Source organism: Zootoca vivipara, chromosome 1 (assembly GCF_963506605.1).
Source record: "Zootoca vivipara chromosome 1, rZooViv1.1, whole genome shotgun sequence".
NCBI lineage: Eukaryota > Metazoa > Chordata > Lepidosauria > Squamata > Lacertidae > Zootoca > Zootoca vivipara.
The window spans coordinates 99,358,284-99,378,941 of NC_083276.1; the positions used below are offsets into that span (position 1 = coordinate 99,358,284).

Below are 20,658 nucleotides of genomic sequence, written 5' to 3' on the forward strand. Positions count from 1 at the left end.
CAGTGCGCTGAGTGGGAAAGACCCCTCAAAGGTCTTTCCTCTTCAGTCTTTTACCATTAACCCTTGTAGCTGTGATAAATCCTATGTGGCTTCTGCCTAGTCTGTTTTCTCCCTGATTGTCTCTGCAGGCTGAATATTCCTCTTATGTGCTCTGGCATATATTACCCAGATTTAAAAAGGAAGATAGTAGCATGCCTTTCCTCCATCTGATACTACAAGACAGTTCTGCAACTAACTCTCAGTTTAAAGGGGATTGAGTGTGGGGAAGGGGGAAAGTGCACCTGTGAGATTAATACAACTTGCCTATCCCTTTGACTATCAAGCTGGCTGTACTGAATTTCATTTTGTTCTGCAATAACTACTACTTTTTTTTACCGTGATTTCTATTGGTCTCCCCAAGTGCACCCATTTAGCAAGCCTACTTCATAATGCTATGCATAATCTACCATAGAGGTTGCTGTTGGAAAGATATTTCTTTCACTTGTATCAAGCCATGGATACAGTTCCAGAGGACTGGTTTTAGGCCAGGGGTTTGGATGGAAGCTAAGCGTTTTGAGAGTAAATTCCTAATTTGCCTGTTCCACACCAACCAGCTGCACTCAGATAAGGGGTGGGTCCCAAGAAAAAAAGTGACAGAAATTCCTGTGTTTGCATATAGCATCACATCTGAAGAGGAAAACCATGAAGATTAGCAGAGTACCCAACCCCCCATAATCTTTAGAAGCACTGAAGCAAAAGGAAGATAGCAATGATCTGTGTGGGCTTACCAGGACCTTTTGCTGTTAGAATATGTCAACAATTTAATCAAGTATTATCTACTCTGACTGGCAGCAGCTTTCCAGGCTCTCATGCAGAAGTCTTCCACATCACCTGCCACCTAATCCTTTAAACTGGAGATGCCAGGCACTGAACCTACAACTTTATGGATGCAAAGCATGTGTTCTATCACTGAGTTATGTCCTTGGACACTGGCCCTTGGATAGCTCAGTTGGTTAGAGCATGCTGCTAATAACGCCAAAGTTGCAGGTTTGAACCCTGTATGGGACGGCTGCATTGCAGGGGGTTGGACTAGATGAACCCTTCCAACTCTACAATTCTATGATACTATGTTTCTATGGTTCCCTGAATTGCAAAGAGAAAGAGACATGTAGAACTGGAAACATTTTGCAGAGATTTGCCCAGGCACATCATGCGCACACATCCTGATGATTGTTGCTATGCGAAAGAAATGCTTCTTTGTTGTTTACATTTGCTCACTAAAAACAATCAATATTTTATTTACAGTATGCTGTTGAGTCTCAACTCCAATTTCATGGGCTAGATATGGAGAGCAGTATGCTTATGATAGAACCACAAGAGGTTTGTAATGGGTATTTTATATTGATATCTAATCAAGAATGGATATTGGTATGCTTATGCTTTATTTTCTTTGCAACCTATTATAAACAACCTATTGTGAACTTCTGAGACAAGAAAACTAAATGCATATTATACTTAGAATCTCCTTGTCTTCCCAGATCTACTTTTTTGTCTAAAAAAGCTTCCACCTCGATGGATGATTGTGAAACCCCTGCTGATGTGATACTTGATTGTATAGGGGTTATTCATTGCACCCTGTCTAATATAGTACATCTCTGTTAGCACTTTGCTAAAATATATATTCAGTTTTCATGGTAGCCCTCCAGTGGTTCTTCACAGCAAATTCCCACATCCTTTTAAACATTCATGAATTTAAGAAGTGATTTAGGATTTTACCAGCATTGATTGTGAAGGTGTATAAAATACTGACAGTGGATTCATATAACTTCATTGTGCTGTGCATTCAGATCATCTGGATCAAAACCTGTATTTATGATTTACTTGCTCAGCCCCTATATTTCTTTCTTTGTCTCTAATGTGAGATAATTTGTATTGCCACTAATTTGACCTTAAAGGACCACTTTCCCCCATAGAAGCCTGCCCATTTTCACAGACCATAAGAACATGGGCAGGAGCAACTGGGGAAAGGGTGTATGTGTTGTTGTTGGTGTTGTTGTTGTTGTTGTTTTACTCACATGGAATCAGCCCATATGTCTTTTTAACACCAGGCAAAGTCATTGGTTATATATATATATATATATATATATATATATATATATATATATAGGTGTTACCAGAAAGTATCAGTGCATCCCCACATTTTGTCTCTACCTTGACTCAAATTCTCTTGTTTTGTCAGGATATCTTAGCTGGCAAAACCTAACACATTTGGAAATAATTCATTTTGCATGTCTCATTGACATTTCATTGAAATAGAAAAGAGAATCCCCCAACACTATTCAGTCATACCTTATGTTGCATTAGGTTCATGTTGCGTTTTTTTGGCTTGCGAACGTGTATACTTCCGGGTTTCGCCACACACGCAGAAGCGTTCTGCACTCTATCACGCTCCGCGCTTGCACAGAAGTACCCGCTCTAGTTAAAGACTTTTTGGGGTGCGAATAGCACCCTGGAACGGATCATGTCCGCAACTAGCGGTACCACTCGTATCTGAAGAAGTGTGCATGCATACGAAAGCTCATACCAATGACAAACTTAGTTGGTCTCTAAGGTGCTACTGGACGGAATTTTTTTATTTTGTTTCGACTACGCCAGACCAACCTACCTGTAACTACAGGTACTACTGTATATGAACACTGTATACATCAGCCTGGCAACTTTTGGTTGAACCAAAGCCAAATCTTTGTGCATTATTTCACTCAAGACAATTGGTTGCCAAGAGCCCTGAGTTCTTATATGACCTTCCAATTCATGCTGAAACACTCACCTAAAGTCCAAATACCCCTCTATTCAGAAAAGTATAGGTGGCAATATTTGCCTTTTGTGCACCTGGAAATTTCCCTTTGTGCTGGTGCCCTAGTTTTTGTTGAAGTTCATCTTCCTCAGTCTATAATTAGTCTTGGAACCCTGAACATAGTGTGATTTCAGGTTGAGGAGGGAATTGTTGCTGAGATGCACTCAGTAGAGTAGAACCACACCCACAGCGACAAAATGTTCTCCTTGCACCAGAACTTCCCCTCTACAGGAGGACTTATTCTCTGAACACAAGAAAGTAGTAGTTACAGGTAGGTAGCCGTGTTGGTCTGACGCAGTCGAAAGTAGATTTTAGATGACTACAGTGGTACCTTGGTTTAAGAACAGCTTAGTTTATGAACAACTTGGATTAAGAACGCTGCAAACCCAGAAGTAGGTGTTTTGGTTTGTGAACTTTGCCTAAGAATAAGAACATGTTTCACTTCCTGTTGAGTGTGTTCGATTTGTAAATTGAGTCCCCTGCTGCTATGGTTTAAGAACACTTTGGTTTAAGAACAGGCTTCCAGAATGGATTAAGTTTGTAAACCAAAGTACCACTGTATATCTCGAGCAGGTATGATGAAAAAGCTTTTTTTTTTAAAAAAAAAAGCAGAAGAAGCATTACATTAAATGAAATTGATTTTATCCACTCCTCTAAGCTTTAAATCTTACGTTTTAAAAACCATTGTTTCATTCTGGATTGTTTTTTTTTACTTTGTTATAGTGTTAGCTATCTTGATTCTAGTCATAATTAAGGGAATTTACACAAATAAATAGGTTTCCACTTTATTATTTTGTATGTATTTTAGGACTGTATTAAAAATAGAGTGGACTTATATTTTTCAATATATATATTTAAATCATTTTTTTAAATTTAATTTTAAATGTTACTACAAATCTAAACTGAATAATCAGAATATGGTATTCCTTACATTAAATTCTCCTACATTGATATTTGTATGTTCCTCATACTGCACTTCCTCTGAGTATATATATTTGTGAGCTTCAGTATATGTGAGTCTCAGTATGTAGAATACTCTCTGTTTTATAGAAGTCCTATGAAGACTACATACTGTTTCCTTTATTACTACAGCAACACGTTTCTGCTTAGAGGAGTATGTAATTAGGATCGTTATAAAAGAATGCCATGAAGAACTTTTGTTACTTTATAGTAGAACTGTTGATGACCTTTTGATTCTCGAAAAAAGTCCTTTTCCAGAGAAATGAGAAGCTACTCTCAAGTCCTTGATAGATGTTGAGAGATCGTTAAGATAATAGGAGCTACTTTCAAATCAGCAAATCTTATCTCAGCTCTTTGCAGTGGCACATCTAATTTCATTTGGAGTTTTCACTGCTTAATTGATCCCTTGGTGATGGTGTGTTTTACCGTACATGATCCCTTGCTAAGAGGAAATGAGGAAAGGGAGTCGGGGATACTAGCTTTAAAGGATCAAAAGTTATCCCCCCCCCCAAGTTCAAATCTCTCTATATTTAATGACTTAAGGGTTTTTACATTTTTGGATTATATGAATGCTATTGTTTTTGAGAGACAAATACAGTAACATTTTTAATAGCTTTCTGTGGGATACCAAGTTTGTCTTAAAAGTGTGAAGAGAGGTGTGGGAGGCTGCTTTTTAAGTCTTGTGCAGATGTCAGAACTGAAGATGTCATATAAATAGGTTGCTGAGTCTTGCCCAGCATGGCATCTTTATGTTGTTGTGTATATGTCAGTGGTGACATGTTAGGACAAATTAGGATGTCACTGAAATTCTAATTTGGCTGGGAACCTCAGGATGCACAGTGATTGACACTGCTTTTCCCTTAACAATATTTGCTGCAGCATCTCCTTTTCCCAGTGGCCTAAAGCAATGACTATGTTCCTGCAAATTCGTCAGTTGACCTCAGTGGTCAGAATTATTCATATATATATATATATATATATATATATATATATATATATATATATATATGGAATATTTTTGCAGCACTTTTGATGAGAAATCCTTACAACTACCTTATAAGTTAGGTCAGTGTTTTTACCTCCATATTGCAGGTGGTGATATGGAGATAAGGGTGTTAAGACATAATGGCCAGATGGTCTAAGACCAGTTAGTGATTTCATGACTGAGCTTGAGATTCAAACTGTGGAACTCTTAGTCTTTACACAGCACCAGCTATTTCAAAAGTCATAAGACACAGAACACTCTTTAGGCCAGGGGTGCCAACCTGAATAAAACATTGGGGAGGCGGGGCAGCTAAACCCCTTCCCACATAATCAATCATATGACGTGGTCCATGCACACCATTTGAATGGCAGTGTCCATCAACTGGGGTGTGTGTGTGTGGCTATGCTTTAGGCTATGCACACAGGTTCACATAAGAAGAGCTCTGCAGAATCGGAACAAAGGCCCATCTATACCAGCATCTTGTTTTCCACAGTGACCAGCCATGTAACTCTGGTAAGTCCACAAGCGCAGCTCAAAGGCGATAACTCTCTCCTGCTGTTATTCCTCAGAAGCTGCTATGCAGTGGCATATTTAACTGTGAATCTTGAAGTTCCACACATTCCACATATTGCCATAGATGCCGTATATCTATGGTTATAGATATATATTCTGTGGATTTTTAAAGCTATATGAACTAGTTCACATAATAACATTTTGTGAAAGGCTGCAAATAATAACATGACTAAATTAAGGCTCACAGGAGATAGAAATGTAGCGTGTTTGGACAATTGTCATGTGTCCATATGGTGATACCATAATTTCCATTCTCAGTTGCGTAAACTGAATCTTCTATTGATGACACATCATTAATAGCAAGCTGGGCCATAGCTTCTTGGGGAAGGCTCACAGTAGTCATTGGCATGTCCCCCTCTGTGTATGCTCTTTGAATCAAAATTTACATCTTTTTATATCTTAAAAAACAAAAACAAAGCCAGTTAAGGGAATCTTGAAGTGTTCAGGCAAGCAAAACATATAAGGAAGGAACATGAATATCCTTTTTTAATAATAATGATAATGATAATAATAGTAATAAGAATAATTTACCACCTTGAAGCTATGTTACTAATGATCATTCACCCATTCAAAGGTTACTCCAGGGCTTGCTCTTTCGTAGATTACTGCCATGTTAAGGATTTGCTTTTGATCGCTTACTGAAGTCAGCAAGGCACATCATAAAAAATAGATTATGAAACAAGAAATGACAGTTTCAGCACTGCCAGGGTTGATATAAAATATGTGCTTCAATTTATTTCAGGGGGAGGAGACCTTGAGAACTGAAGATATCCTTGCTGTAATTGAGAAGGAAGGGGACTCTGTTGCCATAATTCTGTTCAGTGGTGTGCATTACTACACAGGACAGCTGTTTGACATCCCAAGAATAACAAAGGCTGGACAAGAGAAGGTACAGTTGCTACAGTAGTAAAGATTCATACATCCTTCCCCACAAAAACCCCCAAACCCCTCATGTTCTTGACAAGTTTGACACTTTTGTGAAAATGAACCAAGGACAAATATCACCAACAACCAGGCCCACCAACTCTATAGGGCCAAGGTCTCTTTGACCCCCTCAATATCTGTTGGGAAGGGGCTGGTCCCCCTCAGGGGGCAGAAGAGTCTGAGCATGGTGCAGCTTCAGTGGCTGGCTTCTCCTGAGTGTGAGAGAGGAGTAGCCTCCGGTCATTGAAGCCACGCCATACTGGTCTCTGTGCTTGGCCTCCTCCAGGTGATGTGACGTTGTATGTATGGTGTGTGTCACACACATGACACCACACATGATACACACATACCATCACATGTGTACCGCATGTCGGGCCCCTCAATCTTGGGTGCAAGTCGGCGCCTCTGCCAACATTGGTTCAAGTAGAAATCAAAAATGGTTTGTTGCAAATGTATATTGGTTGCTGCTAGGGAACAGTTGTGCTGGCTAAGTGTTTGACATAATAATGAGCAGCCTGCTTAACAATACTGATACTTATCCAAATTGCTGATTTTTTTTTAATTGTCAATTCAGGAGATACTGTTGAGGGATAGGGCTGGGAAGTGAGAGGCTTGTCAAAATAGAATATTAGAACTGCACCCTTTTTCTGCTAATAAGCCTGGCAGCCAGACTGAATTAACCATTGCGCTAAATGTGCTGATGCTTCAGCTTTTCTGTACAGACATACCTCAGGGATACTGCAGTTCCAGACCACCACAATAAAGTGAATGTCGCAAGTATACGAGTCAAAGAAATTTTGGGTTCCCAGTGCATTTAAAAGTTATTTTTAAACTGTACCGTAATCTGTTAAGCCAGGCCCCCTTGGCTGCAGGGGCGGAAGTGGAAAAACTCGGCTCCAGCCCTAGCCAACTCCATTCCCATGGACAGTAGAGATGCTGTAGGGGCAGGGGGCTTCCTTTCCTTGGAAGTGGGCAGCTGCCTGGAGCTGCACCCACACCCTCATAGGGAACAATATCTGTGAAGCACAAGAAAGAGGAACGCAATAAAATGAGGTGTGCCTGTATTTGTTCAAAACTGCCACCTACTTAGCAAAAGATTGGCTGTGTTTTCTATTCATTCACTCCTTTAACACTAGCTAGTAGACAAAGTTGATAGGTCTTGAAGTTTCACTCATTTGACACTTTAGTTCCTCCAGTGTCATTGGAACCTATTCCCTGCCTTAAATTCCAGCAGTGTTGTATAAAATGATCTCTAAATTGACTGCATTCACACTCCTTAAGTGCTCTTCTGTGTACCATGTCAGGCCTAACTAGTTCTTTGTCCCAACCCTTTCAAGAAATACCCAAGTGCCCAAGTAGTTCAAAGATCTATTCATGCTGCTGTTGTGAAAAACCATTCCTCTACCTAATTCTCTGGAGAGGCTTTATAGTTCAAAGCCAACCATGTTGGGTGTGAGAAGCTTTTCATCGATGAGTGGCACCAACAATTTTATTTATAAAAAAATCCAAGAATTAAGTACACCCTCTCAGGTCTTCCTTTTTAAACAAAAACAAAAACCCTGTAATCAACTTTATACAATTAGTATTGACAGCTGTTGCCGAAGATCTGGAATTATGAAGAATTATGTATCCAGAATCTCAAGAAAGGTGGTTGTTTTTTACAGCACAGTCTTGTGCACATTTACTCAGAAGTAAGTTCAGCTGAGTTCAGTGGGACTTACTTTCAACTACTGTAATGTTTTTGGTTGGTTGTTTTAGTTGCTTAGGCAGTGGAACTATACTTGAAAACATCTGGGCAGTATATGCTAAGATAAAGTAGGGAAGGGAATAGGACCTCCAGATGTAAAGGGCTTTGTTCTTTGCTAGCAGGCATGCCAAGCTATACATTAAAATTTGCAAATGAATGCACATTTTATTAATATTCACAATATGTTCAGCTAGCAGGATGTTTTTTGGTTAGGAATTAAGGTTTTATTAATGCAGAGTATACATAGCATTCTCCTTGACCAGCTCTTAAAAGCTATGTTGAATTTAAAGGGCTTCCGTTCAGAAGCTCTCCAGGGAGCAAGAAGCCTATATCAGTGGGTGGGTGAAGGAACCCTGAAGTGCAACCCTGACAAATCTAGCTTTTTAGCATGCCTTTCTTTGAAAGTTTGGGGAATAGGTGACACTGTATTATTTGCTTGTTTATAATATTCATGCCTCCTCCAATGCAGTTACTAATAAGTGAAGAATTAATATATAAAAAACACATAAGCAGCTTTGTATTTACACATTAGCCTGACAAACATAGGCAAGAAGGGAACTGGATGTTGGTGAGTGCATGCAGGAGAGTGAATAGGTGGTGGCGGAGGGACAGAATTGCCTCATCCATATTCTCTTGTAAACATAGATGTGAAGTAGGCTCTTGCAGGAGGGTTGGTGTTCTTAAACCTCCTTCCACCAACCCTGAGCCCACTAGCAAACATTTCTTTCAGGCTAGTAACTGTTAAGAACTTATTTACAAGGGAAACATAATAGATACCTTTGCAATTCAGTGATGTCTTAAAGAAGCCTTGATGGGAAATGTTCACAACCCAGGCTGCAGATAGCACTGTTGCTGATACTGCTTAAACTGCTGCTCTTTGAAAGTACCATGATGGCCATAGTGGGAAAATTTTCTCCCTTCTCTCCCTGCCCCCTTGCAACTAAGGCCAGGTAGGACTAGAGGTTTTGGTTCATGGGGGTGGAGTTTCTCCTCACCAGGACAGCTGTATGCTCTGCAGCTCTTGGCTCTTCCCAGTAGCCTGATGAAAGTTCTGAGGAGGACAATAATGGAAAATGTTCACTGCTGGGCCTTCAAAACTGCTGCTTATTCTGTCAAGACTGGCATTTGTGAGCTATAAACTCTGTAAAAGTTCCACATGATTATGGGCTTGAGGTTGTTGCTAACTTAGTCATTTAATCTTGTAAAGTTGTGGCTAGGAACTGCTGGTCTGCTGGCGTAATTAAGCCTGGCAGGGGCCCAGTTTGGCTCACAAGGCAGTTTTCCCCAAGCCATGCCCACCTGTTCTGCACCTCATGGAGTCTGGAGTGGGGCAGGTAAAGAAGTGGCTCCTTTCTGAAAGCAGGGCTTACAGATGTTGATCAGCTTATTGTCAGAGCTGATAAGCCATGTGCCTTTGTTCATGTGGTTTGATTTCATGGTGATGTCAGGTGACTAAAAAGTGGGCAGTGGAATTGGAAAGGGTTGAGGGAGGGGGAAACTGGGGGAAGGTCAGGATCTGGTCTGCTGGTTGGATCTAGTTCCACACCCCTGCTATAAAGTAACAAAATTAGGCACAGTTTGCATGGCGGACTGTATTTTTTAAAGGGCATCCATGTTTTACTCACTTTATTATTCAGAATGATCTGTGCTGAGACTAGAGCAATTGCAAGGCCAGTTCAACATAGCCAAATCCACTGAAACTTTGCATTCCTTTTTAGTTCAACACATTAAAAATGGTCAAGCAAGTTGAAGCTTTTAATTTGCTTCAAGATAAGAGGTGTTTGTATATTTCATCAACAATTGGTTCAGTGGCTGCCTTTTTTGCCAACTCAATAGCATCCGCTGTTGCAGTATTTTGCATTCCATCAGGAGGGCCGGTTTGCTCCTGGTGGTACTGACAGTATTCCTATTCAGCTGAGCAATTTCACAGGAGACAGGCAGATTACTCAGTATATCACCTCCATGAGGTAACTCATTTTCAGTGACTCATCCTTGGGGAATTTATAAAAGAGACTGACTCTACAGACATATCTCAGGGATTATTTTTAACCTCAGGAATCAGAAAGAACAATTGTCAATTAAGTGTTCTTATCAAGAGGTCAACAGAATTTCAGGAGGTGTATCAGATGTGCCTTATCTAGCTAGAGACATTTTTAAAAGCATTGCAGGAATTGAGAGAGTCACAGTGGGCATGCTAGCAATGCTAAATAGTAAGTGAATGTCCTAATACATATCATTCTATTGATTAAGAATTGTTGCACAAACTGTTGATACTTTTTCTAAAACAGTACAATTTTTAGCTTTATTGAATTTGAACTGTGTCTAAACAGAAATGATCTATACAGCTTACAATAGTAATAAATACATTTTCATGTAAACAGTTTCATTTCAATTAATTACATATTAAAACTAGGCATTGTATCTAAAAAGTAGCTAGTCTTTATGCACAGATTAATAGGAGTTTACTAAAACGTAACACTCATTTCAATAAGATCACTAAGCATTATTCTAAATACAAGTTCTTTCCATTATGTTGAAAATCTCTAAACTTAGGTTCAGGAAATTCTCCCTTTGTCTGAAATAGAAGGCTACTTCATGAGAAATACAGTACACATACACCATGCCCTAGTCCTAATAGCTGAATGTTTGGTGGAGGTAAGGGACAGCCTTAAACAAGGCTTCTTCTGCTGAGGTTTCTTAACCGATGGGTTTCATATTGAGAAAGATGTTCCCTGATAGGCCTAGAATCATTGCTTCTCCTTCTATAAATAAGAACGTCCAACACATTAAGCTACAGATCTTATATTTGGGCCAAACTAGACATTATGGTGAATATATTGCTGCTATCAAAAATGGCAGCCACACCTGTTGTTCCCAGTTTATTCTCTATATTATCGAATAGATTATATTTGTGTCCTGATGTCACGACATCCTGTGTTGGTCTGCCCCTGTTCAATATTATTAGCTGTCACTTGTGGGAGGTGAGAGTGAAAGCACAGAGCATCATGACATTTTATAACATATAAAAATGAAATAGTGAATATTAATAAAAGAAGGAAAGCTGACGAGAGCCATTTTGTGAAAATCTGTACTATGCAAATATTTGTTTAGTAGATTTACAAAAGAAATCAAAAGACAGTTCTTAGTTTTTCCTTTTGTAAGTTTGTAATCATTGTTTGAAAGCTTGCTTCTGTAAGCAAGTTTTAAACACAGTATAAAAGAAGGAACCCGCACACAAAATGCGTTCCTGCCAAGATTGGTGGTGGAAGATGGGTTTGAAAGCATTTTGCAAAATATTTGTCCTAGCATGGTTGGATGCTTTTTCTTTACCAAAACACAGCCACTGTCATGAGTTTGTAATCCAGTTTTATATTACATGCTGTTTTCCCAACCCATTCAGGAAGCTTTTTTAAAATAATAATAATAATAATAATAATAATAATAATAATAATAATAATTCTTTCAGAAAACTTATGACTCTTCCAGTTTTATCTTTTATAAAATAAATATTTCACATTGATTAATTATTTGTGAAAATTACGAGTTTAAACTACCGTACTACTACTGCAGTGGAACCTCAGATTATGAACACCTCGGTTTACGAATTTTCGGTTTACGAACGCCGCGGACCCATCTGGAACGGATTAATTCACTTTCCATTACTTTCAATAGGAAAGTTCGCTTCAGTTTATGAACGCTTCAGTTTATGAACAGACTTCCGGAACCAATTACACCCATGCTTCGGGTTAAGTACGCTTCAGGTTGAGTACTCAGCGGACCCGTTTGGAACGGATTAATCCACTTTCCATTACTTTCAATGGGAAAGTTCTCTTCAGTTTATGAACGCTTCAGTTTATGAACAGACTTCCGGAACCAATTACACCCATGCTTCGGGTTAAGTATGCTTCAGGTTGAGTACTCCGCGGACCCGTTTGGAACGGATTAATCCACTTTCCATTACTTTCAATGGGAAAGTTCTCTTCAGTTTATGAATGCTTCAGTTTATGAACAGACTTCCGGAACCAATTGTGTTCATAAACCGAGGTACCACTGTACTGTTGTTCTCAACATTATGTGGCAACTGAGCCTGTTCATCCCTCATTCGACTGTTCGGTGGTGGTTGTGATTTGGCCCCTTAGAGGGCTTCCCCCTGCATTTTTTTTGGGGGGGGGGTGCACTTCTGGGTCTGCTTTTGCTTCTTTATTGTTTGTGGATGGCATCTTTGTGACAGGATAAGGATAGATGGTTGGAAAATGAGTTTACTATTAATTAATGAGTTCACTATAAAAACTGGCCCTGCGATAAAATGCTCATGTTCAGAGTTTCATTCAGATACCAATGCCTTACCTCTAGGATTCTCCATTTCATTCTTCTGGTACATGCCTCCCTTTAGATTGGAAATAGTGTCATATTGGCAAGATAGGGATTAGGAAACTCATTATGAGTCTGCTATTAATGCATGTCCGCGTTACCAACATGGTGCTCATGGGTGCTCATGCATCATCAGAGGCCTTCCCTGGCACCCACAGGATCTCATCCTCTGGCTGAAGATAGGTTTGAAAGAAGCATTCTATTGTAGCCTATATAATAGACTATGGGGTGTGTTTGGTTGTAGAGTGCATCACTGTTCATGTGTAACGAAGCCTCAAACATGGCCTCAACTCAAACGTCACTGTTCAGAGAACTGCTCATTATATTAATTTAATTTGGTTAAAGCAAGGTGGGTGGTTTTGGGCAACATATTCACCACTCCTAATGTCTGTCTTAAAAGTGGTGTGATAATTCACCTAGATGAGTAATTATATAATTAAAAATTAAAAACATTTCTAATGTCATCAGAAGAAAGTACATGTATAAGAGTATGTTTGGAATGAAATCTATATTTGGAAAGAAGTCTAGACCACAGTGTCTCCATTGCATCTTATCAATTGATTTGTGTCCAGATAGCTAAATCACACTTTTATCATTGGCACATGATAAAAATACTGAAAAGGACGATGAGGTTTTTGCTGCAACTTTTCTGTATTGGTATTCATGAATAGAAGCTAGGTGGTGGTGTTGTAATTTGTGAAATCTCCTCAACTCAGTTTTTCTTAAGTACATAATGCTTCTGCGACTGTTTACTTGGAAGTAAATGCTACATGCTAAATGAGACAAAGAAGTGTATATAAGATTGCCACTTCAGATGGCTAACGGTCTTGGAGGTTCACTGCTTGAGTATTATGATGTTTTGGACTTTGGTGGAAGCATTAATATGTTTTCACCCATGCAAGACAAGCCTTTTCATCTTTCCAATACATAAAGCCATTTAAAAGTCATTCCCGAACCAATCCTTTTTGTGTAACTGTTTTATTCAAAGGGATTTTCTTGTTTTAGGAGCAGAGTATATTCCAGCATTCTTATGAGGTTGTGCTTTAATAGTGTTTATACATATACATCGAATATTGCATACACTATGCATATTGCCTAGTTCTGCAATAACCTATGTTGGCAAAATGGTAATGGTAGCAAGAGAAGCTCAGCAAATGAAACCTTAACTACTGCTGGAGAGTTCAGCTAAGCTTTCCAGTATGTAATAGACTTTGGAACATGGATCTTGATAAGAAAGTATATATGTAAGAACTATTGATCTGTGCTCTCAACTGACTTCTCACTTGATGGTCAGACCTGGACTTGCTCTGAAGCAATTGAGTTCAAGATCAGGGGGCAGGTTTATAGTGAGGGAAGATTTTGAGTGAAGCCCCCAGTTTTGGTATGCATGGTGTGAAGAAGTACAGTACTTTATTTGTGCCTGTCCCAAATCTTCCAGCATTCAGGTTCATTGCCCAAGTTCTAGTGTTATGTGAGAGGCAGAAAAGCTTTTCTTTATCCACTTTCTCCTTACCGTGCATATAGCCAGATTGGGTTTAATGCTAAACTCTGGTTAGTTTAAATTATAGCTGTATAAGAGAGCTTGCTTCTGTGCAAGCCTTACTTCTGTCCCTTCACATACTGCTAAACTATGGTTTAGCATTATTTATTATTATTTTATTACATTTGTATACTGCCCTTCTACCAAGGATCACAGCGCAGAGCACAACATAAAAATACAAAATGAGAATGCAAAATACAAAATAAGAAAACAAATAAATCAACCAATAACCCCTTCCCACAAACACATTTAAAAGGCCATAAAATGTTCAGTTAGTCAAGGGCCTAGTTATAGATAAACTTTATGCCTGGCACATAAAGATACGAAATGAAGGCTCCCGGCGAGCTGCCCTGGGGAGAGCATTCCACAAATGGGGAGCCATTGCATAAAAGACCCTTTCTTGTATTGCTGCCCTCCAGGCCTCTCAGGTCATTATTGCGGCGTCTGGGCAAAGCCGATCCTTGAGATATTGATATCCCGAGCCATTCAAGGTTTTATAGGTCAAAAGCAACACTTTGAATTGGGCCCAGAATCTAATTGTCAGCCAATGCAGTTGGGCTAGAATTGTGTGACTTGTATCTAACACAGCACCAAGTAAGCATCCTGTCAGCACAAGGATTTACACTTGTGTAGTAGGATTTCCCCTTCTATCTGCCCCCCTGGCCCCTTACACCCCCTGTAACTGTACTGGGGTTTTCCCCAACCCTCTGGAGCAGATTTTGGGAGGGAGCAGTTTGGGGCGTAGGAGAGGGAGAGAAAGTCTTGTTGCACAAGTGTAAATCCTTTTGCTGATGGGACACTCAGCACTGCATTGGCTACAAGCTTCTATGAAACAGGTCACTGTACTAACTCCATTGAAAAGAAGTCTTGTTTGCTGCGATCTTATGTGTGATGATTCATTTACATAGTTGCATATGATAAGAAGCTGTGAAAGAGGAAGAACAAGTACTTTCAGTACATTACCTAGTCATGAGATGATATCTGCCTTCATCTGAGCCTCGTAATCTCGCACCAGCATGTTTTAAATGTGTAACGAATACTCAGCTTCGATCCATAGTTAAGCCATAATTACCTTTCATCAGGTTATCCTCCTGAGTACACCTTCTTGCAAAATCACATACAAAATGTCTTCCCAGTTCAAATCATGCCTGCCCTGTCCAGATTCTTTGCAAGAATCTTAGCAATCTTTCAATAGAATATTGTCTCCCTTTTGCCCACCCCTTGTATAGTTTTTTTAAAATCCATCGTTTCTAGCTACATTTGACAAGTGATGAGGCCTACAAGTTCATCCCTTCATTTTGAAAGAATTTTATAGGCTGACAGCCTCATTAGTGGCTTCATTAGAATTAGCACATCACACTTATAAATGCAATTACTTTCTGAGAGCTACATAGTTTAGAGGAGATTTAATATACCAAAGTATTGTTTTAATAATTTAGATGGAGCATAAGAAAGAACTCAATAGTCTCAAGCTTTCGTGTTATTTTTAGGTAAAGATATGGGAATTTATGCCCTCGCTATTCATCTTCACACCTTGCTTATAAAGAGACCTTTTTTTAAAAAGTAAAATATTCTTTAATTTGTAGTCCATGCACAAAATGTACCATCGTTTTTCTTCAGTTTCATGAATACTGCAGCTTTATAATACTAATTTTTCTATTATTCTTTACTTTAAAAATGCTGCCATCAAGTGGTGATTTCTATGCATGCTTACATAGTTCACTTCTAGTATTTTCCTGGAGTTTCACATCAAAAAGCATGTAAGGCCATGTGGAGCCTGCCTTCCCGCAGAAATCCTCGGTAGATTTTGAGAACCTGCTTCTTCACTTGCTTCCAGTTGTGGGGAGCTTATTTCCGTAGTATGGAACTACAGTAGAGCAATCCTATACATATCTACTCAGATGTAAATGCGGCTGAGATCATCATTACAATAGTGTTGTGCAGAGCATAGTTGTAGAAGGGTCATGATGCTTCTTGCATCCTTCCTAGACAGATGTGCCCATTGTTGTCATTTTGTGGCTTTCCAACCATTACAAATCCAATTGCATGGAAATAACGATTTCTGTATATACAAAGCAAACTTAAAATCACTTCTTTGTCCATAAGGGTTGCTTTGTTGGATTTGACCTGGCTCATGCTGTAGGCAACGTAGAACTGCATTTACACGAATGGGGAGTAGACTTTGCCTGCTGGTGTTCCTATAAGGTGAGAATGTCTTTAGTATTCTGGAGTATTCGTAATACAGTTAAAAATCAACAGATATTGCAAAAACAGCCAAACAGAACAGTTGGTTAAAGACTGAAGAGAACTGTTCATTATTTGTTTCATATAAACCTGTATTATATGTGTTACATTTTAAATACATGTAAGCTAGGTAAGCTGCTTCAGTACAGCTTTGCCCTCAACAGTTGGCAATTCAAAACATGGTCTTGAAGAAACGCTTTCAAAAGATGCTGAAGGTTCTGCAAGATTGTAGGAAAACGGAAATCCACTAATATGGAGCATCACCCGAAGAAACCACTTTACGTGCTCATAGCCAATATTACAAGAAGCTATGCAATTTAAAATATAAAGCTGTTTAAAGGAACACTTTCCTTACTGGTTCACACTCGCTCACATTATACTTAAATCAAAGACAGTCTGCAGTTTCCAAAGAGATGTCAGTTATGCTTTCATGCATGATAAAACTAAAAATATATGTAAAGGCTGACTTCTATCTTACAGTACCTCAATTCGGGAGCAGGAGGTCTAGCCGGTGCTTTCATTCATGAGAAACATTCCCAGACTGTAAAACCAACGTAAGTATATTTCGCATTTTCAAAAAAAGAGTTTGCTAAACACATTTTTTTTCATTTGTGTGTGTACTAACATATACAATTCATTTATTTTTGTGTGTTAATCCCAACCCTACAAATGGAAATGTACACTAAGGCTGCAGTCCTATACACACTTACTGCCAGAAAAGTTTTTCCCCCTGAGCATTCATTCATAAGATGATGCTGTAAGCCAGCTAGTGTTATTTTGCAGGAATACACAGTTTTACAAGTAACAGTGTTAATACTTTTTTAAGACAAAACCCATCTGAAGAGATAAAACAAGCATGGTTGAATTGCTGTTTCAAAATTGTGATAATTTGCATTGTTTATGCACACACAGAGTCTATTTTGCCTTCATTCATGAAGATTGATATCAGCTCAGTCATACATAGCAGCAAACCGAAATTTATTAGTGGTATTCTATTAACCAGGGAATCAAGTAATCAAGAAAACCACCTCCTTCATCCTCATGATTCTTCACTTTGAAAAATAGTGTCCTAGGAACTAACTGCTTCTACTTGAGTATTCTTTGTTGCTTTAAATTTTCTTTGTTGCTTGTTGCTTGATTTTCTAAGACTATGGCACTGGGACTGATCACACTGAAAGAATACCACAATGCATTTTATTGTATACATAAATAAATGCATGAAATATATTTTCGCTTCTTTGTGATAAAACTGCAAGAGTGTGCTAGAAGCATGTGTGTGTAATATTGTATTTAGAAGTAGGTAAGAGTAAGAGGTTATATGCAGCTTGCTGTCAGTTGCTGCATATACAAAGAAGCTGTTATAGGCCTTTGTGGTTCATAGTTAAACCTGTCAGCATTTATACAAGATAGGAGGATTCAAAAGGTCACGTTATGAAAGGCCAGTTAATTAACATTCTGCTGGCTCACATTGACTCATAGTTATAAACCAATGGGATGTCAGATAATAGAAGTGATTGTTGGTGAAAGGTCTGATATTGTATAAAAGCACACTCCCAGAATTGCCAAAGATCAGTGTGTGGCCTGCATGGGCAGTGCGAACAGTTCAGGCAGAAAAGAGCCTGAGGATGTAGCAGGCAGAGGAACAGGAATTGAGATGAAAGGAAGGCAGAAGGTATGAGAGTGACAGCAGGAGGCAGTTGGCCTCAGGAAACAAAAAGGCTTCAGACGAGAAACATGTATTGTTATTGTTGTTGCTGTTGGTTGTTGTTGTTTAGTCGTTTAGTCGTGTTCGACTCTTTGTGACCCCATGGACCATAGCACGCCAGGCACTCCTGTCTTCCGCTGCCTCCCGCAGTTTGGTCAAACTCATGTTCGTAGCTTCGAGAACACTGTCCATCCATCTCGTCCTCTGTCGTCTCCTTCTCCTAGTGCCCTCAATCTTTCCCAACATCAGGGTCTTTTCCAGGGAGTCTTTTCTTCTCAAGAGGTGGCCAAAGTATTGGAGCCTCAGCTTCAGGATCTGTCCTTCCAGTGAGCACTCAGGGCTGATTTCCTTCAGAATGGATAGGTTTGATCTTCTTGCAGTCCACAGGACTCTCAAGAGTCTCCTCCAGCACCATAATTCAAAAGCATCAATTCTTCGGCGATCAGCCTTCTTTATGGTCCAGCTCTCACTTCCATACATCACTACTGGGAAAACCATAGCTTTAACTATACGGACCTTTGTCGGCAAGGTGATGTCTCTGCTTTTTAAGATGCTGTCTAGGTTTGTCATTGCTTTTCTCCCGAGAAGCAGGCGTCTTTTAATTTCGTGACTGCTGTCACCATCTGCAGTGATCAAGGAGCCCAGGAAAGTAAAAATCTCTCACTGCCTCCATTTCTTCCCCTTCTATTTGCCAGGAGGTGATGGGACCAGTGGCCATGATCTTGGTTTTTTTGATGTTGAGCTTCAGACCATATTTTGTGCTCTCCTCTTTCACCCTCATTAAAAGGTTCTTTAATTCCTCCTCGCTTTCTGCCATCAAGGTTGTGTCATCTGCATATCTGAGGTTGTTGATATTTCTTCCAGCAATCTTAATTCCGGCTTGGGAGTCATCTAGTCCAGCCTTTCGCATGATGAATTCTGCATATAAGTTAAATAAGCAGGGAGACAATATACAACCCTGTCGTACTCCTTTCCCAATTTTGAACAGTTGTTCCATATCCAGTTCTAACTGTAGCTTCTTGTCCCACATAGAGATTTCTCAGGAGATAGATGATGTGATGACACATGTATGACCTGACCCAAAGGCAAACTTCAAGAGAAGCTGAAGGAAACTTGCCAAATCTTTTGAGCCCTGTATCTTTCCATTAAGTACTGAACCAGAGGGCATGTGCAGCCCGAAATGTGAAGATGTTGTTGCCATGCCGCCACCACCTCCTCTACCTGGGCCATGTGGCGGCGCCCACTAAGCAGCAGAGGTGATGGCAATTTGTGGCGATATTGGAGTGGCCACTGCTGCTTCTCCACTAACAGTGGGGTGGGCAGGGGGCCTGCAGGGACACTGCCTCTTGGTGTTCCACCACCTGAGGCGGCTGACTTAGACTGCCTCTTGGGTAGGCCAGCCCTTCCAGAGAGAGAGCTTCAAATCTTGTCCTTTAGTATTTCTAGGATTTAATTAGAAAAATAAACTGAGATAATGCAATAGTACAAATTTGAATCATAAACAGTTTAAGCATATTAATAACCTCTAGTCTATTAATATACATTGCATGGGCAACATCCAGTGCTGTTTGTCTGCTTGTGCAATGGGTCTTCAGTTTCTCTTCTCACCCACTTGCAACCCCCTCTTGCCACCCATATCTGCTCTGGAGGGTTCACCAACTTTCCAGAGCTGATCATAGGCATCTGCAGTGCAGTTCAGCAAAGAGAAGAGGAAGTAGAAGTCCCATTGCATGAGTGGATGACGACTTTGGCTTCATTGAATCTCACCCTATATAAACAAGAGTTTAATAAAAGCAGATGTATTCATTTAAAATACCTGTGATTGTTCATTCCATTATTCAATCGTCACCTTATACTACAGTCCCAAGGGTGGTTTATAATAAAAGAAAAAAAAATATGTTTCAATAAATTACATATAAAGTGGACAAGATAAAATATTATTAAAGATTTTATGGTGGCAGCAGAATTTGTAAACAAAGAACAAAGGTGTGTGTGTGTGTGTATGTGTATGTACAGTAAGCCCACAACTTGTGCTTGCTTTACGTAAGCAATTGCAACCTTACATATGATGGGGGATGAATAAATAAATAAATAAATGGAAAGGGGGGGGAAAACCCACTACTCTCCACTTATTTCTTTTCCCCACCCAGTGGATTTCCTTGCTCACTGTGCTTTGGGAAGGCAGTATGAGAGCTCTGGTAGTATCACAGAGCCTGTTATGGAAGATGCCTTTACGCTTCCGGGCTCTGGGATATTCACAGGAAGGCTTTGAGAAGCTCTCAGGCCCCTCCCGCGATCTTCCCAGGCCCCAGTAAGCAGCACTTCACAATGTGGGACGGGGCGGTTCTGTGGGTACCTGACTTTTCACAGTTTTATCTTTGCATGCAGACCCCCAGAACCGAACACTCACATAAGTGGCAGGCTCACTGTATGTGTGTGTGCGCACCCACCCACCCCTAAATATCTGGAAGGGTTGTTAAGCCAAGTCTTCCACAGTTTGGTAACATGGTAGCATCAGTCACAATTTAGGGAAGCCATCCCAAAGTACTCAGCTTTGCATTGAGGAGTTCAGCCAATGTCAATCTGCTGGGAATCTGCTTTCTGCTATAAATGCATCTAATAGTGAAAAAATAATGTTTAAAAATAAGTAACCCCAAGTCATGCCAAATAGATGCTTTAATAGAGTAGTTTTGGTTTTTTAAATTATTCTTTTAAACAGTATTTTAATGTCTTTGGTTTGTGAACAAAATCAAAGAGAAATTCAGCTCTGTGGCTA

At 39.6% G+C, this 20,658-nt stretch overlaps 1 protein-coding gene across 5 annotated transcripts in view; it reads left to right on the forward strand.

Annotated features, from left to right (window-relative positions):
• The window catches only part of KYNU (kynureninase), a 93,607-nt gene that overhangs the window by 42,352 nt on the left and 30,597 nt on the right, over window positions 1-20,658 (forward strand). For 4 of the 5 annotated variants that reach the window (XM_035130853.2, XM_035130834.2, XM_035130843.2 and 1 more), the window contains 4 exons: window positions 1,285-1,359; window positions 6,094-6,240; window positions 16,040-16,138; window positions 16,658-16,731. In XM_035130853.2, the coding sequence (XP_034986744.1) occupies window positions 1,285-1,359; window positions 6,094-6,240; window positions 16,040-16,138; window positions 16,658-16,731 (395 nt within the window). The remainder of the gene's footprint in view (window positions 1-1,284; window positions 1,360-6,093; window positions 6,241-16,039; window positions 16,139-16,657; window positions 16,732-20,658) is intronic. The other variant, XM_060279553.1, reaches the window with a different exon arrangement.